Here is a 27,626-nt window from a genome sequence, read left to right on the forward strand (position 1 = left end):
AGTTAAGGTTACAGAAGAAGCTTGGTAGACGACTAAGGGTCTCAAATCATTCCATCTCCTAGTCTTCTCTTCCACTTGGCTAACCTGAGAATGCATATCATTTCCTCCCACTCTTTTAGGATCTCCTTTCTTGCTTTTAATAAATAATATGCATAATTTGAACTCTAAGATCATTTCCATGAAGAGTTCAATCTAATTTTTTCCATAGATTGGATACTTTATGACTTATATTCTGAACCTAGGATTTCTGGAATCCCTGTTTCTTTTTCCTAAATCTATCCCCTGAGCCAACCCTTGTAAGTGGGGTCAGCATCTTTGCTTGGGCTGCAGGAATCTCATGCAACAGCCTCTGGATAAAGCCTATAGAAACAGGCGGGAGAAGAGAGACCAGGAGTGGCTGCTCTTGTGTAATCCCACACAAGTGTCAGTATCTGTTGCCAAACACTGAAAGAGAAGCCAGTTCCAGCTGATTATCATAAAAGCCTTCCCAACACTTGAGGCTCAGAGGCCAGCGAGCAAGGCTAGCTGATACTTGCGTGGAAAGGATGCACGGGCCACCGGCCCTTGTAAGGTGAGGCAGGCCAATCTATTGACTCTCAGTGAAGACAGCTGAGGCTTTATTTTTTTAAGAGAGCAAAGGATATTTGGAGGTGACCTTGCTGTGTCTCTACAAATTTCATGTTAGAAATGCAGAGGAAACCTCGGTTAGAAGATGCTGTGCTTCCTGGAGGCATTTCTCACTGCTTTTCTCTCCCAGATGCAGTGTGTTTGCTCTTCTAGTGAAGTTAAACAGTAAATAGTTAACTACACTGGCAGATGATATTATTTTGAAATGAGGCTTGGTTTTCGTGTCAGTGACGTGCTTAGAGGGAAAGTGATGGGTCTGGACCTGGATCTCGATCTCAGTGCTGACGGCTCCGAGCAGTTTCCATCACCGGAAGAGCAGTGAGTGATGACAGCATGTCTGCTTTCAGGTTCTGGTCTGGCCTGCTGATTGTGCTGGGCTCTCTGTGCCCCAGAGGCTCGCCGTGTGGAATTTCAACACACATAGAAATAGGTACGTGCCGGTGCCTTGTCATGGTATTAAGGGCACTAAATCTGTGAGAAACATTAAGGAAAAGATTAGAAATTTATTCCTTGTGTGGCTAACTAGTTCCCCTACTGTGCTGAGCCACCGGGCAGCAGAGAGAAAGCCAGGACTGGAGTTGTCCAGGAGTGGGGACTGCCAGGGTGGGGTCAATGAAAAGAAAAGTGGCAAGAGGGTCCTGCGGGCTTCTCTGAGTGGGGAGATAGTGAGGAGCTGGGTAAACCAGCAGTCGCCACGAAGCAGAAGAACTGATAGAGTGGGAGAGGAGAAAAATGGGTGAAATATGGTGGGAGTGAGGAATTTAAGTTGTTTTATATTTTTAAGTACATGTAAAGGGCCACATGTGGCCATGGGAGTGGGTCTCCTGAATCCGGTGACTTTAAAGTTGGTTTCAGGGAGGTCAAAGAAGCAAGGGAGTTTGAGTGGTCCCTGGCATTAGAGGTGCCCAGAATGATGACAGGAGTTAGGGAGAACTGGGGTACGGTTTACCAATGCCCATGAGCTCAGGCGTGAAGGCAAAGTGATCTGGAATTGGGTAAAGGGTAGCACCAAGATGTGGTTCTTGTATAAAGTGTATTTGTAATATGTTTTTGGAAAATGTGAGCCAGTTTGTAATATGATTAGATATGCTTACATTCCCCAGCAGTTTTCACATTAATTTCAGATGTACCTGACAATAGGTCTTCTTTAGCTTAGATGAAAACAATAATAATATTTTATAATTGTGCTACATCCAGAAGATACAAAGCAAAACAAGATTACAAATAAAATATGAATTTATCAGTGCAAATTAGACCTAGATATTGAGCTTTGGTGGGCAAGTATCATATCGCAGAATTTTATAATTTGAAGAGACAGTAGAGGCCACCGAGTCCAGTTCCTTTATTTTACAAATGAGGAAATTGATCCTAGAATTACACGTCTTGACAGCTAGTCCAGTGTTCTTTCCACTAAATATTTATTCCTAAAAGAGAGTCAGGAATCAATGGAAAAGAGAGTCAGACCTAGTCTAACACTAGTTTTGCTATAAACTACATGGATAACTCTGAGTAATTCACTTTCTTTCTCAATTATTCTTTGTAAAATGATGGAATTGGACTTATTCATGAATTCTACAGTATCTTCCAAGTCTAAGTTCTATGAAATTGAAATTGCTAACACTAAAGAAGTGGGCCAAAGAGGAAAAAAATGAGAATTTTCAAATTTTTAGTCCTTACAGTTTAAAAATTAAGACATGAAATAAGTAAAAAAATTATTACATTTTAACGAAATCAGATCATTGCTTGCCTTTCTTCAGTAGGTGCCAAAGGTTCTAATATATTAATAGATTAACTATATTAATAGATAATATATTAAACATATATTAATATATCAATATAGTAAACACACATGTTTATGTGGACATAATGAAAGCAACTCCTAATCTGCAATTTTTATATAAAAAGAGACTAAAATGTCAACATTTATTTAGTAATAAGTTAGATGATTTTATAAATATCTTGGTTTATGTTTTCACTTCTTACATAGGGCCTGTGTGGAGGCTGACATTTATATGAGTTGCTTAATTAGAACGGGTTTCATCCCATGGTTAGGGTTTGTAAATCACGGAATCCTATGCACAGAATTTGTGTGGGCTCTAAACAGGTCTCTGATGGTATTAATGCTTATAGTAGTAGCTTTTTTTATTGTATGAATTTAAAAATTGGATGTCATTCACAATAGAAATAAGATATCACTTTTGAAACTCTCTTCACAAGGAATATTCATTTTCCTATTAATCCTAAGAAGATTCAGGGTGTGGGTGTCTTGTGTGGGTATGTGGGTGAAGCAAGTGGCCTTTTTTTTTTTTTAACATTTTTTATTTTTCAATTAGAGTTAACATTCAATATTTTAGTTTCAGATACATAGCATAGTGGTTAGACATTTGCATAATTTAGGAAATGATCCCCCTGATTAGTCTAGTACCTACCTGGCTCTATACATAATTATTACAATATTATTGACTACATTCCCTATGCTGTATTTTACATCCCTGTGACTATTTTGTAACTACCAATTTTTGCTGCTTAATCCCTTCGCCAGCCTCCCATCCCCCCTCCCATCTAGCAACCACCAGTTCTCTGTATCTATGAGCCTGTTTTTGTTTTGTTTGTGTGTTTATTTTGTTCTTTAGATTCCACATGCAAGTGAAATCACATGGTATTTTTTTTCTCTCTGACTTATTTCACTTAGTGTAATACCCTCTCGGTCCATCCATATTGTTGCAAATGGTAAGATTTTATCTTTCTATAGCCAAGTAATATTCCATTGTATATATGTACCACCTCTTCTTTATTCAATTGTCTATTGATGGGCACTTAAGCTGCTTCCATATCTTGGCCATTGTAAATAAAGCTGCAGTGAACATAGGAGTGCATATATCTTTTCAAATTATTGTTTTATTTTGGAGGAGATAAATACCCAGAAGTGCAATTGCTGGGTCATAAGATAGTTCTATTTTCAATTTTTTGAGGAACGTCCGAACTGTTTTTCATAATGGCTATATCAGTTTGCAATCTCACCAACAGTGCACAAGGGTTTCCTTTTCTCCACATCCTCTCCAACACTTGTTGTTTTCTAATTGATTGATGATAGACATTCTGACAGGTGTGAGGTGATATCTTATTGTGATTTTAATTTCCTTTTATTTGATGATAAGTGATTTTGAGCATCCTTTCATATGTCCATTGGCCATCTGTATGTCATCTTTGGAGAAATGCCTATTCAGGTCCTCTGCTCATTTTTCAATTGGATTGTTTGGATTTTTTTAGTGTTGAGTTGTGTGTGTTTTTTATAAATTTTGGATATTAACCCCTTATCAGATGTATCATAGGCAAATACCTTCTCCCATTCAGTAGGTTGTCTTTTCGTTTTGTTGGGGGTTTCCTTTGCTGTGGAAAAACTTTTTAGTTTGAAGTAGTCCCATTTATTTTTTTCTTTTGTTTCCCTTGGCCAAGGAGATATGTAAAGAATATATATATACTAAAAGTAATGTCAGAGAGTTTCCTGCTTATGTTTTCTTCTAGGAGTTATATGGTTTTGGGTCTAACATTTAAGTCTTTAATCCATTTTGAGTTTATTCTTGTGTATGGTGTAAGAAGGTGGTCCAGTTTCATTTTTATTTTTTTGCATGTATCTGCCCAGTTTTCCCAACACCATTTATTAAAGAGACTGTCTTTACACCACTGTATATTCTGGCCTCCTTTGTCACAGATTAAATGAGCATATAGGAGTAGATTTATTTCTGCACACTCTATTCTGTTCCATTGATCTATTGATTTTTTTATGTCATTATCATGCTGTTTCGATTACTATAGCCTTGTAGTATAGTTTGATATCAGGTAGTGTGATACCTCCAATGTTTTTCTTTCTCAAGATTTTTGTAGCAATTTGGGGTCTTTTATGTTTCCAAATAAATTTCAAATAAATTATTTGTTCTAGTTCTGTGAAAAATGCCATTGATATTTTGATAGGGGTTGCATTGAATCTATAGATTGCTTTGGGTAGTATGACCCTTTTAACAATGTTAATTCTTCCTGCTAGCACGGTATTTGCTTCTATTTTATTTGTATCTTCAGTTTTTTCAATGACATAATTTTCTGAGTACAGGTTTTTTACCTCCTTGGTAAATTTATTCTTAGATATTTATTGTTTTTGATGCAATTATAAATGAGATTGATTTTTAAATTTTTCTTTCCGACAGTTCATTACTGATGTATAAAAATACAATTGTTTCTGAATATTAATTTTGTATCCTACTTTACTGATTTATCAGTTCTAACAGTTTTTTAGTGGACTCTTTAGAATTCTGTAGTAGGTAGCTTTGTGAGACTTTTTGTTGTTCTCTTTAAGTAGTCCAATGATGAAAAAGCATTTAAGAATCATTGGTTCAGTCCATGGTTTAGGCCCTGTATCGTGTTTCCTACTTGGCTTTATCATGAGGGGTTGTTGAGGTATGATGACTATGTTGTTGTATGATGATGATGATTTCTGTGTTTTGAGCCACTGCTATGTGTCAGCCATTGTGCTTGTCATAGCATTTATTTTCTGTGATTCAACAAACTCCTAAGGTGGGTATTATTTACTTAATTTTACATATGAAGGAACTGAGAACTAGAGAAGTTAAGTAACCAAGGTCCCAGAGCTAGGTAAATAGGAACTTTAAATCATTATGAAAATGTTATTTGTATTATTATAACATATTTAATGTATTTACATAGTTATATAAATATTGTACAAATCTAATTTTCATTTCGCACTTCCTTGACAGTTACAACCATAAAATTATGTACTTTTAAGATGACCCCTACGAAGTTCTGTTTTCAGCTATAGTTGAACTTTATTGATTTATGTGTTTATTTTTCTCAGGACACAGAGCTCTAGAGTTTCTCCACCTTCAGGATGGGAACGTTAACTACAAAGAGGTATGAACTTTGATTTTTCTCTTATTCCATGAGCATTAACTTTCTTTATAGGTGCCACACAAAGGTCCTAACATATTTAAACAGTAATTTTAAGAGTCATTTTTATATTTCTGTAAACCATTAATATTTTGGGTTAAAAGATATATGTCCCCTCCAGTAATACTTGAATTATTATATATATATAATTTAAATAAAGTCATTGAAATATTTTAATTATATGAATCATAGTTTGAAAAATCATTGGAGGGGGAATTTTTTTAAGTGGTACATTTTTTTTGTTTTTATAAAAAGAGGTCGTAAGTGAGATAAATCACTTATTTTCCACTTCCTGTCTCTTTGTGTTACATATGAATTGTATCACTACAAGGAGAAGGAAACATTTTTCAGAAATATGCTTTGAGATGTGCCTTCCAATGTCTCCTCTTACCATATTCTTGGTCGCACTATCTGATGACTTACCTTCACCCATGCCCAAATTAGTGGAACTCATTTTGGCCCTACATACTCTTTCTAGTTCTATCGCTAGATGATACTTTGTGACAAAAATGATTCTTAAATACTTGAGTAAGTTTGATGAGAGTGGTCAACATTCTCTCATGACACTGGAATTGAATCAAATTATTACCAGTAAATCTTGATAATGCAGTATAGATGGTGAAATAATTGAAATCTATTATACCTCCAAACCACTTTTAGTCATTAGTTTTAACTGCCTCACTCACCAGTGTAAGAGGACCTCTAGGGAAAAATAGCATTTATATTTCATTGATTGTCATCTTCTTTGACTCTGATAGAAAGTAGGCAGGACAGAGAGGAGGAGAAGGAAGAATCTGCCTAATTCATGACATAAACACCACAAACACCTAATCCTGACTGTGTGCAGAGTGATTTTCTAGTAGAGGATTCAAGCTTGTCTCATTAGCTTAGTTTAAAACCTGGTAAATGGACACAAATTCTTACCCTCAGCATTGGTCTTAATCCACACAATGATGTCATTGGAAAGGACCAAGTGCTTTGAGTACGTCGCCCTTCCCCGCTTTGATTTATGAAGACAGATAAGGGTTACTTTACCTTTTATAATGTTATCATTCAGTCCCTTCTCAAAGATTGATGATCTATTTGATATCTTCATATGTGGGAATCTGCAGTTTCTCTTTTTCTCTACCAAAACCTACTCTTGGGTGACCTCTGGGCTCATTGGTACAGTCTGGTAAAATGATATAGTGGGAAGTGGTCTGGAGGATGCTAGCAGGCTATATAGATGGATCCCCACAGGTCGGCAATATCTTGGCATGCTCTGTACCTTCGGGGTCTGAACTTTGCTGGTTCCAGAGTTTTCTTTCATTAAAACATCCAGGGGGTTCTACACTTTAAAGACTTTGACTTACACTATCCGAACTAATAAGGGAATAATGCCTAAAGCTGAGAACATTAATCAATTTATGAGAACTGTAAGGACCAAGCAGACCTCACATTGATGGTCATTATTGCCCTGATAGTCATTCTCTTTCTAAAGAATACATGGAATGTGGTGTGTTAACCAGGAAGCTATAGCAATGGTAGTTACCTGGCTGGTTACCGTCCTCTCTCTGCCTTGCTCCTCCTTCCCCACCCCATGAACAGGTTTTGTCTTTCCTGATTATAAAACTGATAACTCATTGTAAGAAAAAAATCCTGAGACAACCATGTTAACATTTTGCTTGATATATTTCCAGGCATTTTTTTTTTTTGCATTTATTAGCAATTTTTTTTCCAAAAAATAATTATACTCTACATACTATTTTCTAACTTGTTTTTTTCATTTTCTTTATCAGATATCTTTCCATGTCAATTGAGATCTTCAGACTAATTTTTAACAATTACATTTTTCTTACTACCCAAAATATACCATTATTTATTCAATCAATTCCCTATTTTAATTTTTTATTTTGAAATAATTTAAAACCAATAGAAATGTTGAAATAATTAGACAAATATTATTTATATATCCTTTACCCAGTTTCTCCTATTGTTGACAACTTATCATATTTGCCTTTTCTCTCTATACATGTTGAATTTTTTTCCCTGAGCCATTTGAGAGTTAGTACCTAACATGCTATTCATTATCCTTGAACACATCATTGTGTAATTCCTGAAAACAAGAGCATTCCTGTGTAACCACAGTATAATAATCACATTCAGGAAATCAACATTGAAATAACACTATGACCCAATCCTCATTCAAATTTTACCAGTTGTCTCAATAATATCCTCTATGGTTCCAGGACCAATTCAAGATCTGTTGTATTTAGTTGTCAGTACCCTCAAATCTACTCCAACCTGAAACAGTTCCTCAGGCCTGCCTTGTCGTTAATGACCTTGATATTTTGGAAAAGTACAGTCCAGTAACTCTGTAGAATGTACCTTAATTTGATTTTGTCTGATGGTTCATGACGATTAGATTCCCTTGAAGGTATTCCCCTGCAGATAAATGTTTGTAAAACATCGAAGCAATGCTATGTTTTCTTCTCATTGCATTGTATTGGAAAGTACACAATGTCAACCTGTACCATTTCTGGTGATGTTAACTTTTATTTTAGCTATTGTATTTTTCAGTTCTAAAATTTCCACTCAGAGTCTACGGCCATGCCACCCTGAATAAGTCCGATCCCATCTGATCTCAGAAGCTAAGCAGGGTTGGGCCTGGTTAGTACTTCGATGAGAGACCACCTAAGAAGACCAGGTGCTGTAGGTGTAAAAAATAAAAAATAAGGGATTGTAAGCTGACAAGGTCCTTGCAATCTGTGAGCTCAACCAAGGGTTGCTTTGCCTAAAAAAAAAAAAAATTTAAAAATAAAATTTCCATTCAGTTCTTCTTCATATATTCTATTTCTGAGACTTCAATTTTATTATTATTTTTTAGTTAGTCTCAAGTGTGTTCATTATTGTCAGCTAAAGCATGTTTATGATGGCTGTTTTAAAATATCTGTGAGATAATTTTAACATTTCTGCTTCTCAGTGACAGCATCTGTTGATTGTTTTTATTCCTTTTGAGATCTTCCTGGTTCTTGGTGTGATGAGTGGTCTTTGATCGATACCTTAACATTTTGGGTATTAGATTAAGAGACTCTGGGTCATATTTAAACCTGATTTAGTCGGCATCTTCTGATAACACTTCATTAGGGGAAGTGGTAAGGGGACATTGCTTCCTAACTGCTGACTGGGTAGAAGTAAAGGTTTCTCACCAGGCCTGCACTGATGCCTTCCTGGTTGGGAGGGGCAAGAGTGCCAAATACCTGCTCCTCACCTCGGCCTCTACTGATGTCAGAGGGCAAGATATCCTCTTACTACTGGGTGGTAGGAATGTCCTGATCTCCCCTGGGCCTCTTCTGACACCACCCCAGAGAGGAGGGGAGAGGCGCCTTACTACCGCCAGTTGGGATTGGATGTCTTTGTTCTCCTCATGGTCTCCACTGACACTGAGGGGTAGAGATGGGGGCAGAATGGCAGGGATGAAGGCTGACTCCACTTCAATGGGGGAGCTGAGCACCTCATTACAGCCTGGTGAGGAGAAGATCCAGGCTCCCCACTCAGCCTTAGGTGACGTGGGTAAGTGCGGGGCCATGGTTTTTCTGTGATGTTCAGCTAGAGTAGAGAGATTATTGTCTAAAAGTTTTCTGTCTTGCAGCCTTCCCCTCTCCTGGTCCTATGGCTATTTTTTGGTGAGGGGGTCTAAACCCATTGGGGTTTCTAGATAGCCTTGTGGCTCTTCCAGTATCCAGTTTGGGATGTATGAGCAAAAAGAACACCCAGAGAACTCACCACAGTGTTATTCTTCCATCCCACGTTTCCTGGCCAATTTGCATACTTACCTTCACCTTTCAGAGGGTCTTAACTTCATGTTATATACTATACCCAGGTTTTTTTGTTGTTGTTGTTTTTTACCGTACTAAGTAATAAGAGGAAGGAAAAGTGCATCTACTCCATCTTCCTGGAAACAGAAGTCCTAGTAATGTTCATTTTTATCTCTTGGTTGAGATGGTATTTGTCACATTTTTGTGCTGGAAAGTTTAAGTATTTTCTACTTTTTAATTAATTAGCAAGTAAATATTTTGTGGAGAGATATATTGAGGTAATGTAAATATCCTGTTTCTCATTAAACTTAGCATCTATTGATGATTCTTGTCTTTTCTTCGATGATTTCTGCCTGTATTTTTGCTTAGAAAAATCATTCCTACTCTGAAATTATACAATTATACACTTAAACTTTGTCTTGTTAATTTTATGGCTCCATTTTTGACATTTAAATCTCTAACTCATCTTGTACTGATTTTGGCATAAAGCATGGTAGGGATCTAGTGGCCTGTCATTGGTAAAGTTAATTTCAAGTCAGTGTCTCCTAGAATTCCCATGCAAAAGTGGACTCTTCACTGCAGTAGAGTTGTGCTCACACCATTTATTAATTACTCCATCCTTTATTCCTTTGTATCATACATTAAGTGATTGTATATGCTTGAGTCTGATTCATTCTTCTGTATTATTGATTTGTCTCTTTTGTTTCGGATATCGTACTGTTTTTATTTCTGTAGCTTAAAAATTCATTTTTATGCCTGAAGGATACATCTTTCCTCTGTACATTTTTTCCCCCCAGAAGTTTCCTGACTGTTTAGTAACACATTTACTTTTCAAAATTTACTTCAGAATTCTGTTTTCATGTTAAATAACCGTACTTACCTCACTAGGAGATTAAGATGCAACAAGTCTTGATACATATAAAGTGACTACGACAGTGGCTGATGATGTAACTATTCAGTGAAATTAATTATTATTAAGTGACAAGTCCAGCTCAAATTATCTTTAGAAAAAAGGAGACTTTCTGAGTATATGTAACTGACAGCCCTGGGGCAGAGCTGGAGCTGGAAGTCCAGGTGGTGCCATCTCTCTCCATGTAGAAGACACTGCCCATGCAGGACTCAGCCTCCAACCTAAGCTCCCCAGAGGGAAGAGGGCATCTTCCCCAGGGCTCCAGCTGAGAGGTCTTGGGGAAAGTTCTAACCAAACAAACTTCTGTTCAACGTGCATCTCTGAGCCAAGCACTGTGGTGAGAGTGGACTTGCTGGCCTCATACTCATGTGGTCAACCCCACCTGCTCAGCATGGAACGGGTTCTCCTCAGGAGAGAGGGATTCTGTGCCTAGAAGACTGGGAAAGGGATACATACTGGTTGGAAAAGCAACAACAAAAAGCAGATGATACTATATTTCCCTATGTTTTGAGTCCTTTGTGGAACTTTTATGTAGCCTCCACTTATGGTCCCTGCTGTATGTCCTTATTGCAATATTAAAAAGTTGGGTTGCCAAGCTTTGACTTTGCCCATTGTGTCAATCAGAGTCTACTTGCAGATGGTGGAAAACCTTCTGGATAGCTTATGCTGAGAGAGGAGCTCAAAACCGAGTGGTAGAGAATTTAGTGCTGACAAACAGAACTGGAGGAGCTGGATCCAGGCTGCAGGTCCAGAAAGGACACCCACAACCACACACAGAACTGGCCTGGCAGGCTACCTGTGCCCAGTCAAACAGCCACTGCCCCACCTGCTAATTCCAGGTCCAACTGTCTCCTACATGATCTGGAAAGTAAGAAGTCACCTAGACTGTTGGCTTTGGGACCTCATCACCTCAACCTTGCTCCTTACTAGCAAAATGGATGCCCTGGACCTTTGCCTGCGAACACACCTGGGCCCTCTCCATCTCTGCTGCATGAAAACCAAGCCCTGCATGCAGCTGAAGAAGCAAGAAAGGAAGACATGAGCTCTGCAGTGGAGGCCGAGAATGTGGTCTTTGTTCTCTAGACTCTCACACATGCCTGGGCACCTCATAGAGGGTTGGAATGAAGTAGAGTGAACCAATCAGCCAAGGAAGCACACTGAAAAGAAACCTCTACCATCTACTTTTATATCATTTAAAAAAGGAAAGCAGATTTTTCAAAACCACCTAAAGCACAAAGGACATAATCTTACTCTAAAGCATAGGTGGCAACTATAAACTGATATATGTATATATATATTCACACACATATATGTATATATATATATAAATTATATATGTATACATGTCTGTATTTTTCTCATTTCAGTGGTTTGCAATGGATCATTGAAAATCTTATACCCACTAGTTCTGGGTCATGAAATAGCCTTAGGGAAATCCTGCTCGACTGGGAGGACAGAGAAAATGAGAGGAGGCGAAATTCAAATAAGTGATATTTGTTACTTCTTAATTGGCCCATGTTTGGTAGGAAAGAATCTGAAGTTACATATTGTAAGGTGTTGTGTTGGATTATGCATGAACTTTATTATTTATGCCTTCCTTCCTCCTTCCTTCCATCTCCCCACCCCCAAACCAAATTACTCCTGCATCTCACTGAAGGAAGTTGACTGGACCTGCTCTTCCCAAGCTGTTGACTTCCCCCCTTAATCTCTGCATTTTCCTGCTCCTCAGTTGTTAGCTGAACACCAGGATGCGTATCAGGCTGGAACCGTGTTTCCTGATGCATTCTACCCCAGCATCTGTGAAAGAGGTAAGATGAAGTTTTGCAAACCAAACGATGTCATTTTTACTTGGTCAATAGGAATCTCTGTGACTCAAAGAATAACAGCACATTATGTTTTCCACTATTGTTGGTCCATGACTTAGTTCAGAGTTGCATTTTCTATTACCCAAAACTTACCTGCTTAAGCATAGAAATTCTGAAAACTTTAACCTTCACTTGAACTGCTTTGAGGCAGAAAACATTTTGAAAGAGACCAAAAGTCCTGAGTTTTTGTTCCTTCTATGTTGTATGTTAGCATGTGACCTTGAAAAAGTCACTTCCATGCTGAGTCTGTTTCCACGTCTGTAACATAGTCATAATAGTGCCTGCTCGCTGCTTCACTGGATTTTTGTTGGCATGAATGCATACTATTTTGTCAAGTGTTATACAAATCTAAGGTAGTGTTACAGGTTGTATCAGTCAGGGTCCCAGCATGCACACTCAAACTGAGTCATCGGAGGGGAGTTTTATAAGGGGGCCAGTTACACAAGTGTGGACAAGATGGAAGAAAATGGCAAGAGATGGTGCAGGGGAGGGAGCAGTGACTAAAACTGCAGAAAGAGAATGAGCTGTGTGGAGAAGGTCTCTTTATGGGGGCCAGGATTTTCAATCAAGGGACACAGCCCACTGTGACCCCACAGAATAGAAGCTTGGGAGAATGAGTATGCCAACCTCTTTTCCTCCTTTTCTCTTATATCCTGTCGGTTCTCCCCATTGGCCAAACCCAAAGCAAGAGGGCAAAGAAGCCAATGTAAGCAGGTCACCTCAGAGGCACAACACCGGGTGGAGAAAGATAGAGAGTGGATATGCAGAAAGAATGAAAGACATCCAGCACAGTGGGTCATCATGTAAACCATCTTTGGAATCTCGGAGTCATTAGCCATTATCCCATATCGTTAAATACAGTGATGCCTTAAGAATCAATGCAATGTTTAGGGACACTCGTTCCTACAGGTGATCCCAGATAGCTAAGCTTTTGTAATTTTCATATTTGTAAGTTGTTTTTCTGTTTCGATCTTAGTCTGCGAACTATCATTTCTCGGTTCTATTATTTTCCTTGCTTGTTGCAGTCCTCCCTCTTTCTAACCATTATTTATAAATTAGCACTTCCCAAAATGTATTCAGGAGGCTGTAGGAAAAAAAGATTATTTTGTCAATTAAATTTGAGAAACATTGCTTAACATATGCCATTTTTAGATACAGACAGACCCCACCATAATAAGGGTTCTGAGAAGAGTGGAAGAGGGATACAAACTCCAGCATTTTCCTTCTTTTAATAAAGCAGTAGGGATCTTCCTATCTGCTCTAAAGATTGGGACCAGTGTGTGACTGATGAACCAAAAAGTCAGTTGGAAAGAATTACAAAATAAATAATGTTATAAGGAATTCGAATGCAGAGTCTTCTTAGATTTTTGTGATTTTTTTCAAATCTTACCTTTGTCTCATATCTACTTCAACAGTAGATACCATCTTTGGCGATTCACTTTTATTGCATCTTTCAAAAGCATTTAGATATTTTGTTGCCAAAGAAACAACTTTTTGTTTCTTTTACTCATATTTCATCAGCTTATGTAATGTTGAATTAAATTGTATAATTATAATAATGAGGACAACTGGCTTAAGCAGAGTTAGCAGACCTGGCTTGCCCTCCGTAAGTACAGCACAGCTGTCAGGACAGAGGTGCCTGTGGATAGCGGCCAGCACGCTTGGGGTGCAGGTGGGGGGTTTCTTTTGCTTCCAGTCAGTACGATTTACAGAGAGAACAAAGAACTTTGGTTAACCTAGTATTTGGTTAAGTGGAGGTATGTCAGAAGGACTCTTATGTATGTAATTCTGGATTTGTACTGTATTCTGTGGAATAGGAATTGTAAGTTTTATCTCTAGGAGAACAAATTTCTTAGTTACAACTTCTTTGAAAATCATTCGCAGAGAAACCAATGATTTAAAATGGGTTAGTGACAGTGTAAAAAAATGGAACTGAGGGATTTAAATTCTGAAGGGTTGCTTTCGGTTGCCCCCATGACCCATGAGGCTCCGTGAAGAATTTGTGCATTTAGAGGTTTAGAATTAGATGCCAGTTCTGTCTCTTCTACCCCTCCCGTGGGAATAAAGAGGACCCTGGGACCCTCATTAGCTCACTTCAGAGGCTACTTGGAGCCTGTGCTATTTTAAAACAATTATGATAAATTCAAATGCGTAAAAGTCTTTGGTGTATCTGCTTTTGTCTTCTGTGTTTTTAGAGAGGCTCAATGTGATGGAAAAGATTAAAAAAAAAACACAGTTTATGTCTTTATTTTTAGGGCACAGATTTGAAAACATCAGACTCCATATACAGTTATTACAATATTACTATGTTCCCTATGCTATACTTACATCTCCATGATCGTTTTAATAACTGGCAATTTCTACTTCTCAATCTCCTTCATCTTTTTTACCCAGCACCGCAAACTTTCTCTGGCAACCATCAATTTGTTCTCTGTACCTATGAGTTTCTGGGGGTTTTTGTTTATTTTGTTTTTCGATTTCACATATAATTGAGATCATACAGTATTTTTTCTTTCTCTGACTTATTTCACTTAGCATAGTACCCTCTAAGTCCATCCATGTTGTCACGAATGGTAAGATTTTATTCTTTTTTATGCCTGAGTTATATTTCATTGTATATATGTACCACATCTTCTTTATCCATTCATCTATTGGGGTGATCACTTTGTAACGTGACTAATCACTATGTTATATACCTGAAACTAATATAATATTTTATATCAATTGTAATTGAAAAATAAATTTAAAAAATTTTTAAGCTATATACTGTTATGAACCTAATTTTGTTAAAAATATGTATATACATGTTTAGACACTTATTTAAGACAATTAGAAGTAAATACACCAAAATGTTCATTGTAGTTACCACAGGGTGATGCAATTATGGATGATTTCAGTTCCTTTATTACTTGTGTAATAATCATTATTAAAAAGAAACGTTAACTACCTCCTGTCAACAAAGAAACCCAATTTCCAGCCTCTGTTGCAGCCCGGGTGATATGAGATGCCGTGAGCCAGCTTAGGTTACTTTCTCTTTTGGTGGCTCTTCTGTTCTAGAGGCTTCCTTTGCATTCATAGAAAAAATAAGAGGCTTGGAGGGAAGGAGAAGGGACTCAGCAGGTGGTGGTGGAAGATTTGATTGGAAATCTCCTATTTTTTAAGAAAGAATCCTGAGTTCTGCCTTTGTTTTGTCAGGACAATTTCATGATGTGTCTGAAAGCACTCACTGGACTCCATTTCTCAACGCAAGCATTCATTATATCCGAGAGAACTACCCCCTCCCCTGGGAGAAGGTAGGCATGGCCCTCTCATTCTTTTTCTGCACCTGCATTGACTCCATTTGCACACACACACCCAGATTCTACGAGGGTCGATCACCACTGTACCTATATTGCCAAATATAGTACATGGGACACAGGAGATGGCTGGTTAATACTTGAATAAATTATTTTAAAGATTTAGGTCTGTCACTTGGTCATTTTGCTCCAATAGTAATTACTCTTCCAAAGTACTCCAAAACATGTCAAAAAGTCTTTTGTGGTTTTTGGTAACCAGACACTACAGTGTGCCTGCCCCTGATTTATTGTTAAGTCTCAATAATGGAAATAAATTCATATTTATAAAACTTTCTATAGGAGTGTTGTAAAAATCACCCAGACACTCCACTCTGACTTGTTTATTTGGCAGGACACAGAGAAATTGGTAGCTTTCTTGTTTGGAATTGCATCTCACATGGTGGCGGACGTCAGCTGGCACAGCCTGGGCATCGAACAAGGCTTCCTCAGGACAATGGGAGATGTGAGTACCTGTCTTTACGGGTAATGGCATTATGAGAGTGAAACTGTCATACCCAAGGACAGAACTGGACCTTTTTAATGGAAAGGAAAACTTTAGGTTATTCAGATGTCATGTGGAAATGAGATCTATTGCCCAGAGTGTGTTCATTAGATTTCCATCTCGTCCTATTCATTTCTCTTACTCTTCCTAGTACCTGGGTAAGTTCGTCCGCGTGGGCAGAACAACTAGGGCACACTGAAAACAGCAGAAGGAGTGATGTCCTGTTTTAGTCATGGCGATATTTTAGAAATTTTATGTTTTATTCAAGCCGTGGATCTTAATAAGAATATGAATTCCTACTACTTGGTTCTATTTAAAGTAATAGTTCCATGTGTTTTTTTTTTCCTTTTTAATTTTCCGTATGAAAATGCCATGGCCCCAAGCTGAACACTGTGCTCTTACCTGGTGACTTAGCTTCTGGAAGTTCCCTCTGGTCATTCACTGATGTTAATACCATTCCGTGAGGAGCTTAAACTTGTACTCAGTAGAGATTTTGTGGATATTCTATTAGGTGCAATGCCCATGGTAGCTTTGCCTACCACCAGGCATTAAGTATACAACTCAGCTGCCAATACACTTTCTTTTAACAGATAAAATTAAATGGTTTTTTGAAAATTGAGTCCATCCACTATGCATCCTCAGCAGTTCCTTGGGTTAGGCTGTCACCTCCCCACTATTCACTCACTTGTGGGATAGGAGTCGGGGCTACAACTTGTGATCTATACCAGATGGTTCTCTTTCTTTCTCAGATTGATTTTCACGGCTCCTTTTCTGAGGCGCATGCAGCTGGTGATTTTGGTACTGTTTCTTTATATTTGCCAAATTTTCTTTTGTGGTAATTACATTTTATGTGTAATGAAGTCACTACTGTACCTTAAATATGTTTTTTACGATCTTGCCAGTAGCATATGCTAACTGCTTTCTATTTGAATATTGTGGTTCATTTAGAGTACAGGCATACCTCATTTAACATAGAGATGTACTTCTGAAAAGTTGTGTATATGTGTATTTTTTTTGTTAAATCACATTTTATCATTTACTTACATAGGAGTGTAATTTTAGAAAAGCTTTACTTTCATGTCAGATTAAAATTTATTACCTAGTGTCTACTAGTACATTAGCTTTAAATCGTAAACTCCATTTTTTTCCTATAGTAAATTACCTTTGAATATACAAACTAGATGGTGAGTGGTATTTATTTAAAAGAACCCTTATGGTCCATCTTTCCTTAAAGTGAAAAACACTTTGATTATATGAGTGATTCTTTTTTAATTTGTACTTCAGTCACTAAGATTTTAAAAGGTCACTTTTTCTTAAAGACGTGCCTATACCTAAAACAATGAACAGAAACTTGTAACAATGCGAAGAACTGATAAACCGGGTTGTGCAAATTTGTGTAGAAAGAAGCCTGCTCTCTGTGGTCACTAATCCATTACATGTAAATATTTCTCTCTCGCCACAGGAGGAGATGTGTTGAGCCAGTTTGAGTTTAATTTTAACTACCTCTCACGGCACTGGTAAGAACAATGTATATTTAAATATGTGATATTTAAATGGCATTTAGGAGCTTGACCCTTTTTACTTTAGAAAATATAACTTACAATGTCAATAGGAGTCTTCTGCATTTGTAAATTTTGAAGAGTAAAACTGGAAATAGAATAATCAAAGTAGATTCTTGAAAAAAATCTGAATTATACCAAATATAGTAAAGAATGTATATCTATAAATACATAAAATAGTGAAATGATGCACACTTGAGCAGCTACCACCCAGTTTAAGAAGCAGAGCCTCATTTTATCTTAGGAGCCCCTTGCCTTCTGTCTGTCTTATCACCTTCTCTCCCGCAGGGTAGCCACTACTCTAGGGTTCCTGTTAATCATTTTGTCACTTTTCCCTCTAGTTTTGCTATATATATCATGTATCCATATGTAAAATATTGCGTTGTTTTTCACTTTTGATAGAATTGCACAGTGTGCGTTCTGCAAATTTTTGCTTAAAATTATGTTTCTGAGATTTAATTATATTGATATACAGAGTTATCAGAACTATGGTTCATTCATTTTCATCACTATGCGCTCCTACTGTGCGGATGTACCAGTATGACTTTATTCTAATGTGGATGGATATGCAAGTCATATGAAGCATTTTTGCTTTACATATAGTGTTGCTATGAACAGTTTTGTACATATGTTTGTACACTAGAGGGGACTCTCTCAAACACCAGAAGTGGAATAGTTAGGTCGTTGGACATATACATGCTTCGCTTACCTAAGTGATCCCAGACTCTTTTTCAAAATGTTGTTTCCAGTTTAAACTCTGATTTGCTTTGTATAATAGTTCTGCTGCTTCTGCATTCTCCCACGCTTGGTATTGTCCAACTTTTAAGTTTTTCTAACCTGTTTGGCATGTGATGGTATCTCATTAAAGTTCTGATTTGCATTTCCCAGACTACTGATGAGTTTGAACATTCTTTCATGATTTATTGATCATTTGTGTTTGATTTTAAAGTGAAGATCTTCCGTTTTTAGCCTATTTTTCTGTTGGGTTGTTTGTCCTTTTAATTTGTGAGTATTCTTTGTCTATTAGAGCTTCTCATCTTTTGTTAGTTTATTATTTATTTGTTATAAATACCTTTTTATAGTTTGTGGCATGTTTTTACTTATTTTGTAGTGTATCATGACAGAATTTGTTAATTTTAATGTAGTCGAATATATAAGTGTTTTCCTTTGTACTTGTACTTTTGACAAAATCCTTCCCTAACTTGAAAGCATGAGGTTATTTTCTTACCTAGCCTTCTAAAGCTTTTACAGTTTTATTTTTAACTTTATATCTTTAATTTACCTGGAATTAATTTTTTTGTATATGCTCAGATAGAATCTAATTTCATTTTTTCCTATAGAGATTAAGTGTCTCAGAATCATTTCTACCCTTTCCTCACTGATCTGTAATGACCTCTGTGACATAAATTAAAATCCCATATGTGTGTGGGTCAGTTTCTGGGCCTTCAGTTATGTCGTATTGGTCGAATTGACGATCACTGAGAAATACCTATTTTTTAAAATTATGGTGGCTTTATACTATGTCTTGACATCTATTACGGCTGGTCTCTCAACCTGTCCTTTTTCTTTAAATGTACATTGCCTAGCCCTTTGCCTTAGCTCTTTCAAATGAAGTGGTATGTTCCAAGAAAAATATTTTTGGAATTTTGATTAGGTTTTATTGAATTTAGAGTTAAATTGGAAAGAATTAACAACTTTGCAATGTTGAGTCCACTTATCCATTAACATGTTATGTATTTTATTTGTCTTCTTCAATGAGTTTAAAGTTTTATAATTTTTTCATCAAGGTCTTACACGTTTTATTAGATTTAGTTTACTTTATATTTTTCTTTGCTACCATAAATAGTAACTTTTGGTCCAGTTATATTTTTTAAAAGATTACTGGTGTACAGAAATGCAAATGACTTTCTAATTTTGATTTTGTATCTAGCAACATTTCTAAGCTATCTTATTAATTCTAGTAACTTATCTGGAGATTCTTTTGAATTTTCCGTAGACTCACAATTTATAATCTACAAATTGTGACAATTTTGCTTTTCCTTTTCAATCTTTATACCTGTAGTTTCTTTTTCTTGCTGTATCTCACTGGCTATTATTTCCAGTACAATAGAAGTGGTGATATTGGATATACTTTTTTATTCCTGATCTTAAAGAGAATGCTTTCAAATTTTCATCATTAAGTGTAATATTTGCTGTAGATTTTTATAACATCTTTTATCAAGTTAAGGGAGTTTCATTCTATTTCTAATTTGCTAGTGGTTTTTATTAGAAATCAATTTCATATGTATTAAACTCTTATTCCGCATCTGTTGAGATAATTGTTTCTTAATGTTATAGCAAATTATAGTAATCTATTTGCTAATATAAAATCAACTTTACTTCCTGGGACAAAACCAATTTTGCAATGATATATCATTTTTTTTTGTATTTGTTACATTTATATTTGCTGCTTAAAGTTTTTGCACCTCTGTTTACAAGTGAGCTTATATTATGATATGCCTTTCTTCTGCTCTTGTTTGATTTTGATGTCAAGGTTATGCTGGCTTCATGGAATCATGAAGTGGGGAGTGTGCCTTCCTTTTCTATTCTCTGGAAGTCTGTGTGAGATTTGAACTCTGATTTTTTGAATGTTTGGTAGAATTTGTCTGTCAGGCTATCTAGGCCTGATGTTGTCTTTGTAGAGACTTAAAAAAAAAAAACTTCTTTAATGGTTATAGGACTATACAGTTTTTCAATTTTGTTTTAAGGAGTTTTATATTTTTCTAGGGCTTTTCCATTTCATCTAAGTGTTTAAAGATTTTGGAATAAGGTTCATAATATCTTATTTTTTTTCTTGTGTTATTTGTACTGTGGTTCTTTGTTGTCCATAATGTTATTTTATCCTGCCTTCCCCTCTGTTTTTAAACAATTAATCTTGTCTAACATTTTTCAGTTTTATTATTTAAAGAATAAACTTTTGGCTTTATTGATTCTATTTCATGTTCATTTTTCCCCTTTATTAATTTTTATTCATATATTTATGTTCTTCCTTCTACTTTTTTTGGTTTCTATGAAATTCATTGATTCTTGATTTAAGGTCTAGTATATGGTCAATTTTTGGAAATAGTCCATATGTTCTTGAAAAGAATGTTAATTCTCCAATTTTTGTTTAATATTATATATATTGCTTATTAGCTCAAGCTTATTAAATTCATTGTTTAAATCAGATTGTAAGCTATAAGTAGTCTTGCTATTTACTTTTTATAAGGTTAATCTAATAATTACTGAGAGAAATTTGTTTAAAAAAAATCTCCCTATGATGTGGATTTTTTCAATTTCTCCTTGTAGTTCTGTCAAAGGTTGTTGTATGGGTGTTTGAGGATACGTTGTTAGGAATATTCAAGTTTCAAAATCTTGTATCTTACTGGTGAATTGAACTCTTTATTGTGATGTGTAGTGACCTTCTTTATTTCTAATAATGCTTGTTGCCTTCTACTTTATCAGATATTACTGTAGCTTAATTGTGGTTATACTGGGTTTTGTTTTTTCTTTGAGTGTTTACTAAGCAGTCAGAAGGTGTGACATAGTCTGTCCCCCTGTTCCAGCCCCTGAGTGTGGATGGCTGGGATTGGGAGGAGTGCCTACAAACCAAAGAGAAAGGAGAGCTTGCGGGTTTGGCAAGGAGCCAACTCCTATCCCTGGTCCAGCTGCCTTAGTACTACGGAAGCTCCAGAACCAGCAAATAACTAGCAGATTACCTGAGGCCAGCCGGTCTCGGATAACCCCAGGAAGAGGTCCCTCTAACTCCACACACAGTGCCATCTGCATTGGATTAGATATTCATTTTAATGGTGTGTCATGGGGCTTCTGGTCCTCTTTTGGTTATATTCCATGGGGCTTGGAGTGCTCGAGGCTGGAGTTAGAATTGCATTTTTCTAGAGAGGGTTTCTCTTGGCCTCTGCAGGCTGCTTGAGCCACTCCTAACCTGTGAGCACATCAAATTACATTCGACCTTTTAAGTTTTTCTGAATGTACAGATAGGACGGATCCAGGACAAAACATTTGTGGGGCTGGGTAGTGGTTACTATTCCTAGGAGGAGATTTTTTCCCCTCTTCTATCTCTTGCCAAGATGAAGTCAGGCAGTTTTCTTTGCTGTCCTTGTTAGCATGTTGGGTTTATTTCCTGCTAACACTCATGCAGGGGTGTAGTCTGCATGAGTCTCAGAGTCCTCTGAGATGGCCCACTCTGGGTGGTTCCTATGTTTTCTTTCGTGTCCCTTGCATACCACGTAGCCATCAAAAAACCTCCATGTCTCCAGGGTTTGGCAGAACCTCAGAGCAAAAACTGGCTTTCCCACTTACTCACCTCTTAAAGTTTCCAGTTTCAATTTATTTTGAGCCTTTGGAAGTTTTTCACTTTTTACTAACTTGGTGATTCACCTAAAATATTTTTTAAGCTGTTTTTATTGGAAGAACTATCTCTGTGCTCATGTAAAAATTTGAAAAAAGAAATGGACTTCAATAGATTCTTATAAGTAAAATCAGGTCTTATTGGTTTTAATTTCTGTCTGGTATAGTCTAAGGTCTTTGAAATGAAGATAAAAGCAGACTCAGTATAGATCTAATTGTTAAGTTGCTGCTCTTCCAAATGAAATCACTAAAATCTGTGAACCCAAAATCTTGACTTATAATTCTTTTACCACCTCACACTGTGGACTCAAAGTAGAATGTTGGAAGTGAGGAGCCATTTTTTGTTTTTTAAAAATAATAATTCTTGAGAATAATTCAACTTGAAAGAATAAAAATATATTGCTCTTCGAACTCTAAATTCACAAAATTAAACACCTCCTTTATACTTTATACTTTCTTATCTCTGAATGTACCTTCATAAATATTTGATTAAGGCACCAGTTGTTTGCTGTGCAGTGTTGAGCAAATTCTTTAACTTTTCTGTGCTGCCTTCTTTCTTTCTGTGTAAAGTGGGAGTATGGTAGTCCCAGCCACGCAGGCTGTTGGTAGGATTACACACATGTAATGCATGGGCGTCCTCTCTGTGAGCCTGGCACACAGTCCTCATGGGATGACTGGCAGCTGTTGTTGCTGCCGTTGTTGTCTTCAACTTCAGAATCACACAACTCTTATTCTAATGCTTTTCTCAGGTATGTGCCTGTTGAAGACCTACTGGGAATTTATAAGAAACTCTATGGCCGATCAGTCATCACCAAAAATGCAATTGTTGACTGTTCTTACCTTCAGTTCTTAGAAATGTAAGTGTGGCCCCAGAGTAAGATTTGCCACTGGTTGTATTGCGACTTTCTTAGCACACATTTCAATGGTTGTGTTTCCAAAGTGGTTTTGGATTTATGGATTTTGTTGATTCAAAGGAAGTTGCATGATGGTGGATACATTGTGATAGAACCTTTTCTTCATTAGTTACTTCCTTCTTTGAGGAAACCACAAGTCATAGTCAAAATTGTTTTTTATGTTGCAGGTATGGTGAGATGTTGGCTGTTTCCAAGGTGAGGCTTGGCTTTATCCTTCAAAATCTTAATATAAAGTGTTATAAAGATACTAGGAGAAGCACCTGATTTATTTATTTATTAACTTATTTTTCTTTCTCTCTGCCATAGCTTTATCCCACTTATTCTAGAAAGTCCCCATTTCTGGTGGAACAATTCCAAGAATATTTCCTTGGAGGACTGGATGATATGGCATTTTGGTCCACTAATATTTACCGTCTAACAGGCTTCATGTTAGAGAATGGGACCAGGTAAATTATTACTCTACTTCTCCCGATTGCTCCCTACCTTGCTGTCCCCATCCCCAAGAGAGCTCTCAGGGTTTTCAACCAATCAAATGAAAAGAAAAAGGCACACGAAGTGCTCATCTTATCCTAATCATGAAGAAACCAAAACTGTCTAGTTCCCATCTAGTTAGATTTGCCGATGTCTCTCAAGTTTTAGGCTAGAGAAGTAGATATTGTACAATTTGCGGTCTGTGCTCCATCTGTTTCTTTTGAGAGAACCCATGCTGTGGGCTGGCGTGTCCTCTCTCCACAGGCTCCAGCAACTGGGGCCCAGTGATCCTCCTCTTCAGCCTTGGACATTAGCCTGGTAAATACTCAGCGAGTTACAATTTGGCAGAGATAAACCATTCAATACAAATGTTCTTTTTAATAGTGAAATCAACCTCAGCTAAAATCTCCAGGCTCAGAGCATTTAATATCTTGCTCCCAGGCATATGTCATAGGTTTGGCTCAAACTCTTACATAATTTCAAAAAATAAAACAGAATCTCCAGGCTCTCTTTCTTTTGGCTATGGGTTTTTGTGTGCATATGAGCGGATGCACATAAAGGATGGGCTTTAGAATTAGAGAGACCTGCCCTCACTGCTGAGTCATCTCAAGCAAGTGGTTGAGCCTTCCTAAGCTACATTTTCTCCTCTATAAATGGGGACAGTAAGACTTCATCTTTTATTATAGAGCTGTTGTGAGGAGTAGATGAGATCACTCAGGTAAATGGTTTGGCATGTAGTAAGCACTTAATAAATGTTGGCTACTGGTATTATAATTATTATTAGAAGGGAGTTGAGTTTATATTGGAAGGATTTATAATACGTGGCCATGTGAAAATGAATGACCTGTGTTTATATGTTTTATAAAGTCCATGTATAATGATCCCCAAACTGGAACACATTTGTGGTGTTGTTTTGATTAGGTTTTCCAAATAGCTAAGGAAATGTGTCTGGACTTTATTCTTTAATTAGGACAAAATAATTGAGAAGGAATAGATCCCTTGACTCTTGATCTTTGTCCTAATTTATCAAGGCAGAAAATTCCATGAATTGATTGCGTTTTACACACAAATACACAGAAAGATTCCTCAGTTTAGGAATTTTATAGGAAATTTGGAGGAGGCTCCAAAGAAAGACACAAATTCATGACAGAAAGAAAAAAAAATGTATATATTTTCATTTTACAGGTTATCTTCCAAAGCAAATTTGTTACTTGAAACTCATACAGTGAAATATCGGTAGTTATATTTTCAGCCAGAACTCTATTTAACTCAAAAAGCACTTGTAACTATAGCTCTTATGTTGCAAGGCTGCCATCTGCATCCTGGTGGCAGAAAAACCAACATTCTAGAAAAAAACTTTTCCTCAGCCTAAAGCTGGCCCTGAGGAAGATTTTTATAGGAAAGGTGTGTCTGCAGCTTCTTCCCATCTCCTGTTCTGGATTTCTTTTCCCATAACTAGTCCTTCTCGCTCAGGCTTCACATATCTGTCACATTACCCAGCATCCTCCTGAGCTCCATGCGAATCTTCCTCTGCTTAAAAACAGTCTTCATTCTAGAAGAGACTTATAAATACCCACTCCCTTAGTGCTTCCGTTAACGGTTAGGGGGAAGGTCACCTCTTAAGTTGTCTCAGTGGACTTTTCTTACAAAAAGGGATACTTAGTAACCTATTTAATTATTGAGTTTACATCTTTTTATTTTTAAAGGAATGAGATTGAGAAATCAAGACATATCTGAGCAGAAATGAGCATAACTGGGCAGAAGGTGATACAGTGGGAACTTATTTCTTTCCCAGTCTCTAACTCTGAGATGGTTCATGTGAGCATGGAGTAGCTCAGCAGGTGTAGTGGGGAGGGAAGGGGACGGCTGTGCGTCTGGGTGACCAGCAGTGCAGGGCCACCCTTGTTACCATAAGGCTCCCTCACTCAGCTTATCCACCCGCTTCGGGTGGGACTCAGCCCTTTACCAGTCCTGTCTGGCTAAGTAATGAGCACCTCCACACCTCTAGGGCTTCTGCAGGTGGTTTGAAGTGCTCCACCAAGTCTCAGTAAAATTCATGCTTGACTAGAAGGTAAAAAAAAAAAATGCCTGATTCATTTGAGTGTTTCCCCAGTGATTGCAACCTGCCTGAGAACCCTCTGTTCATTGCCTGTGGTGCTCGGCAAACCAGCCCCCAGAGGTAAGTGGATTCCAAAATGGTTCCCAGAAATAGAATCTTACCTGGAGGAGTGCTCAGTACATACTGAAAGCTTGTGATTTGTATGTAGACGGAGGTTCAAATTCCAGGTCTGCCATTTACAGCTGGGTGATTTTAAACTGGTTGCTTAATTTTTTTGTTATAGCTTCTTCCTTTGGCAAAATGGGGAAAAAATACCAGAATTATAGTATGAATTAAGCCCAAGGATGGACATGAAGCAATGAGCATTAGTAAGTTGCTCAGTAAACATGAAATGGTATTATTACTATCATTGTTATTACTCATAAACTTTACCCAAATTTCACCCCAAAAAAGCAATGATCAGTGAGGCAAGGTGTAGGGAGAAGAGCTCTCAGGTGGTTTCAGAGGGAGAGGGCAGATCTGTATTCTGGGAGGTGGTGTCCCTACTGGAGTCAAATACCAACCATCAGCCTCATAGCTGTATTAATGTTATATTTATCATAAAATATAACAAAAGAGTCCAAGTAATAAATTATTTCCTCATCGTTAGATGCCAGGAACTAGTTTAGGGATTAGAGAGCATGCTGTGGACACAGCAGAAACAGTTCTGCTCCTGTGGATGCGTGGCCTGTGGGGGGGTGGGCACGGCACAAGAGCGTGTAAATACTTTCACATGTAAGGAAGGAGAAGTGCCAGGCACTCTGGGATGTACCATGGCGTGTCCCAACCCAGTCACAGAAGAGCTTTCCCTGGAGAAGTGATGTTTCAGTGAGATATTTAAGAGTGGTCAAGAGTTAGATATTTGAGAAGGCGGCATTGCAATGAAAGGTCCTAGAGTAAGAGAGTTTCAAGCTTCAAAACATTTGCAAATCTACAGAAAGAGTTCAGTTAAGCCTCCTCTGTTTATTTGAATCAAGTCGTTTTTCTGTTTGTTTTAATTGAATTGAACGCCTTTAGGTTGGGCTTGCAAGATCTAGCTTATGAGAATCCCGATGCTGGTGGGTGGGTGTCTCACGCAGGCCCCTTCATGTATTCCTGCTGTCTGGCTTCCACGTCAGTAATTCCAAAACCTGTCTGGCTTCTCTAGGCATCTGGCTTGTGTAGGTTGGTTTAAATGTATGCATTTGAAAATATATTTTATCGTATAATTAATTCTGGCATGTCTTTAAAGATAAAGCAGTATGCCTGTGTACCAGCTTCTCAAACAGCCATAGACCTATTTCTTGACAGTGTGTGTGTGGAATATTAAAGTATCTTTGCTTTTTTTAGGAACTTGGAAGGAATTCGAACCTTTTACACTTTAGAACTTTCAGGCTATAGGAAGTATTTTTTATAAGAACAAGCTTTTAAACCTTGGAAGTGTGTTTACTAAAAGGGTTTTTGGATCTCCTATGAAGATTTTTCTAAAACTTTTTTTGTGTTGCTGTTCCTTCAACTTTCAAATGTTGAAACTATGGATTTTTAACCTGTGATTAACTTGACTATATTATTAACTTGGTGATTTGGGTTTGTTGTTTTCTCAGTCCTAACCATTTTGTTCCTCTCTCTTTTTAACAGCTCACAAGTACAGAAAAATTATTTTCATAGAAATCTGACTGCATCTCTAACTAAAAATACTGAAAAGAACATAAATTATACCAAAAGAGGCGTGGTCTTCAGTGTGGATTCCTGGACATCGGTAAGAATTTTCTGCTTTTCATGGAGAGAAAGGACCACGCTTCCTGTGATATCTTGTGTGGCGTCAATGGCTATTTAATCATTCATCGAAAGTCACCTGGGCATGTGCCAGGCCGGCACAGATCCTCAACCTCCAAATCTGGTCTGTTCCAGACACATCCTGAGATGCGAGTCTGGACTTCAGTGGCCTTTGGCAAGTCTGGTGGTGCCCAAGGCGGCCCCGGGCTCCCAGGCCAGTCTGGCTTTGTCCTTAGTGCAAAGCATGCCAGCAATATCGAATGCACCCTGTGCAGAGCCCCAGCTGAAGGATGCCATGGCATATGCAGTTCATCCATGAGCTCGTCTTTAAGTGTCAGATACTCTGCTGGGGGGAAATGAGATGAAAGGCAGATAGACTCTGATCTCTAGAAAATGTCAAGCTAATAGGAGCGATGCATACAAAAATAAACCAGACATGAATAGA

General features: G+C 37.4%; 1 protein-coding gene and 1 pseudogene across 4 annotated transcripts in view; both read left to right on the top strand.

Annotated features, from left to right (window-relative positions):
• The window catches only part of GPLD1 (glycosylphosphatidylinositol specific phospholipase D1), a 52,132-nt gene that overhangs the window by 1,741 nt on the left and 22,765 nt on the right, over positions 1-27,626 (top strand). The window contains exons 1-13 of one of the 4 annotated variants that reach the window (XM_039869514.1): positions 438-571; positions 975-1,057; positions 5,495-5,550; positions 12,023-12,101; positions 15,354-15,451; positions 15,846-15,956; positions 16,745-16,793; positions 17,458-17,512; positions 22,693-22,800; positions 23,025-23,052; positions 23,164-23,303; positions 25,442-25,507; positions 27,044-27,164. In XM_039869514.1, coding sequence (XP_039725448.1) covers positions 546-571; positions 975-1,057; positions 5,495-5,550; positions 12,023-12,101; positions 15,354-15,451; positions 15,846-15,956; positions 16,745-16,793; positions 17,458-17,512; positions 22,693-22,800; positions 23,025-23,052; positions 23,164-23,303; positions 25,442-25,507; positions 27,044-27,164 — 1,020 coding nt within the window. In that variant the 5' untranslated portion in view covers positions 438-545. Of the gene's footprint in view, positions 1-437; positions 572-855; positions 1,058-5,494; positions 5,551-12,022; positions 12,102-15,353; positions 15,452-15,845; positions 15,957-16,744; positions 16,794-17,457; positions 17,513-22,692; positions 22,801-23,024; positions 23,053-23,163; positions 23,304-25,441; positions 25,508-27,043; positions 27,165-27,626 lie in introns of those variants that run through there. The other 3 variants (XM_039869511.1, XM_039869513.1, XM_039869512.1) reach the window with 3 other exon arrangements.
• Positions 8,166-8,284, top strand: LOC120608003 (uncharacterized; annotated as a pseudogene).

Source organism: Pteropus medius, unplaced genomic scaffold (assembly GCF_902729225.1).
Source record: "Pteropus medius unplaced genomic scaffold, Ma_sr-lr_union100, whole genome shotgun sequence".
Taxonomy (NCBI): domain Eukaryota; kingdom Metazoa; phylum Chordata; class Mammalia; order Chiroptera; family Pteropodidae; genus Pteropus; species Pteropus medius.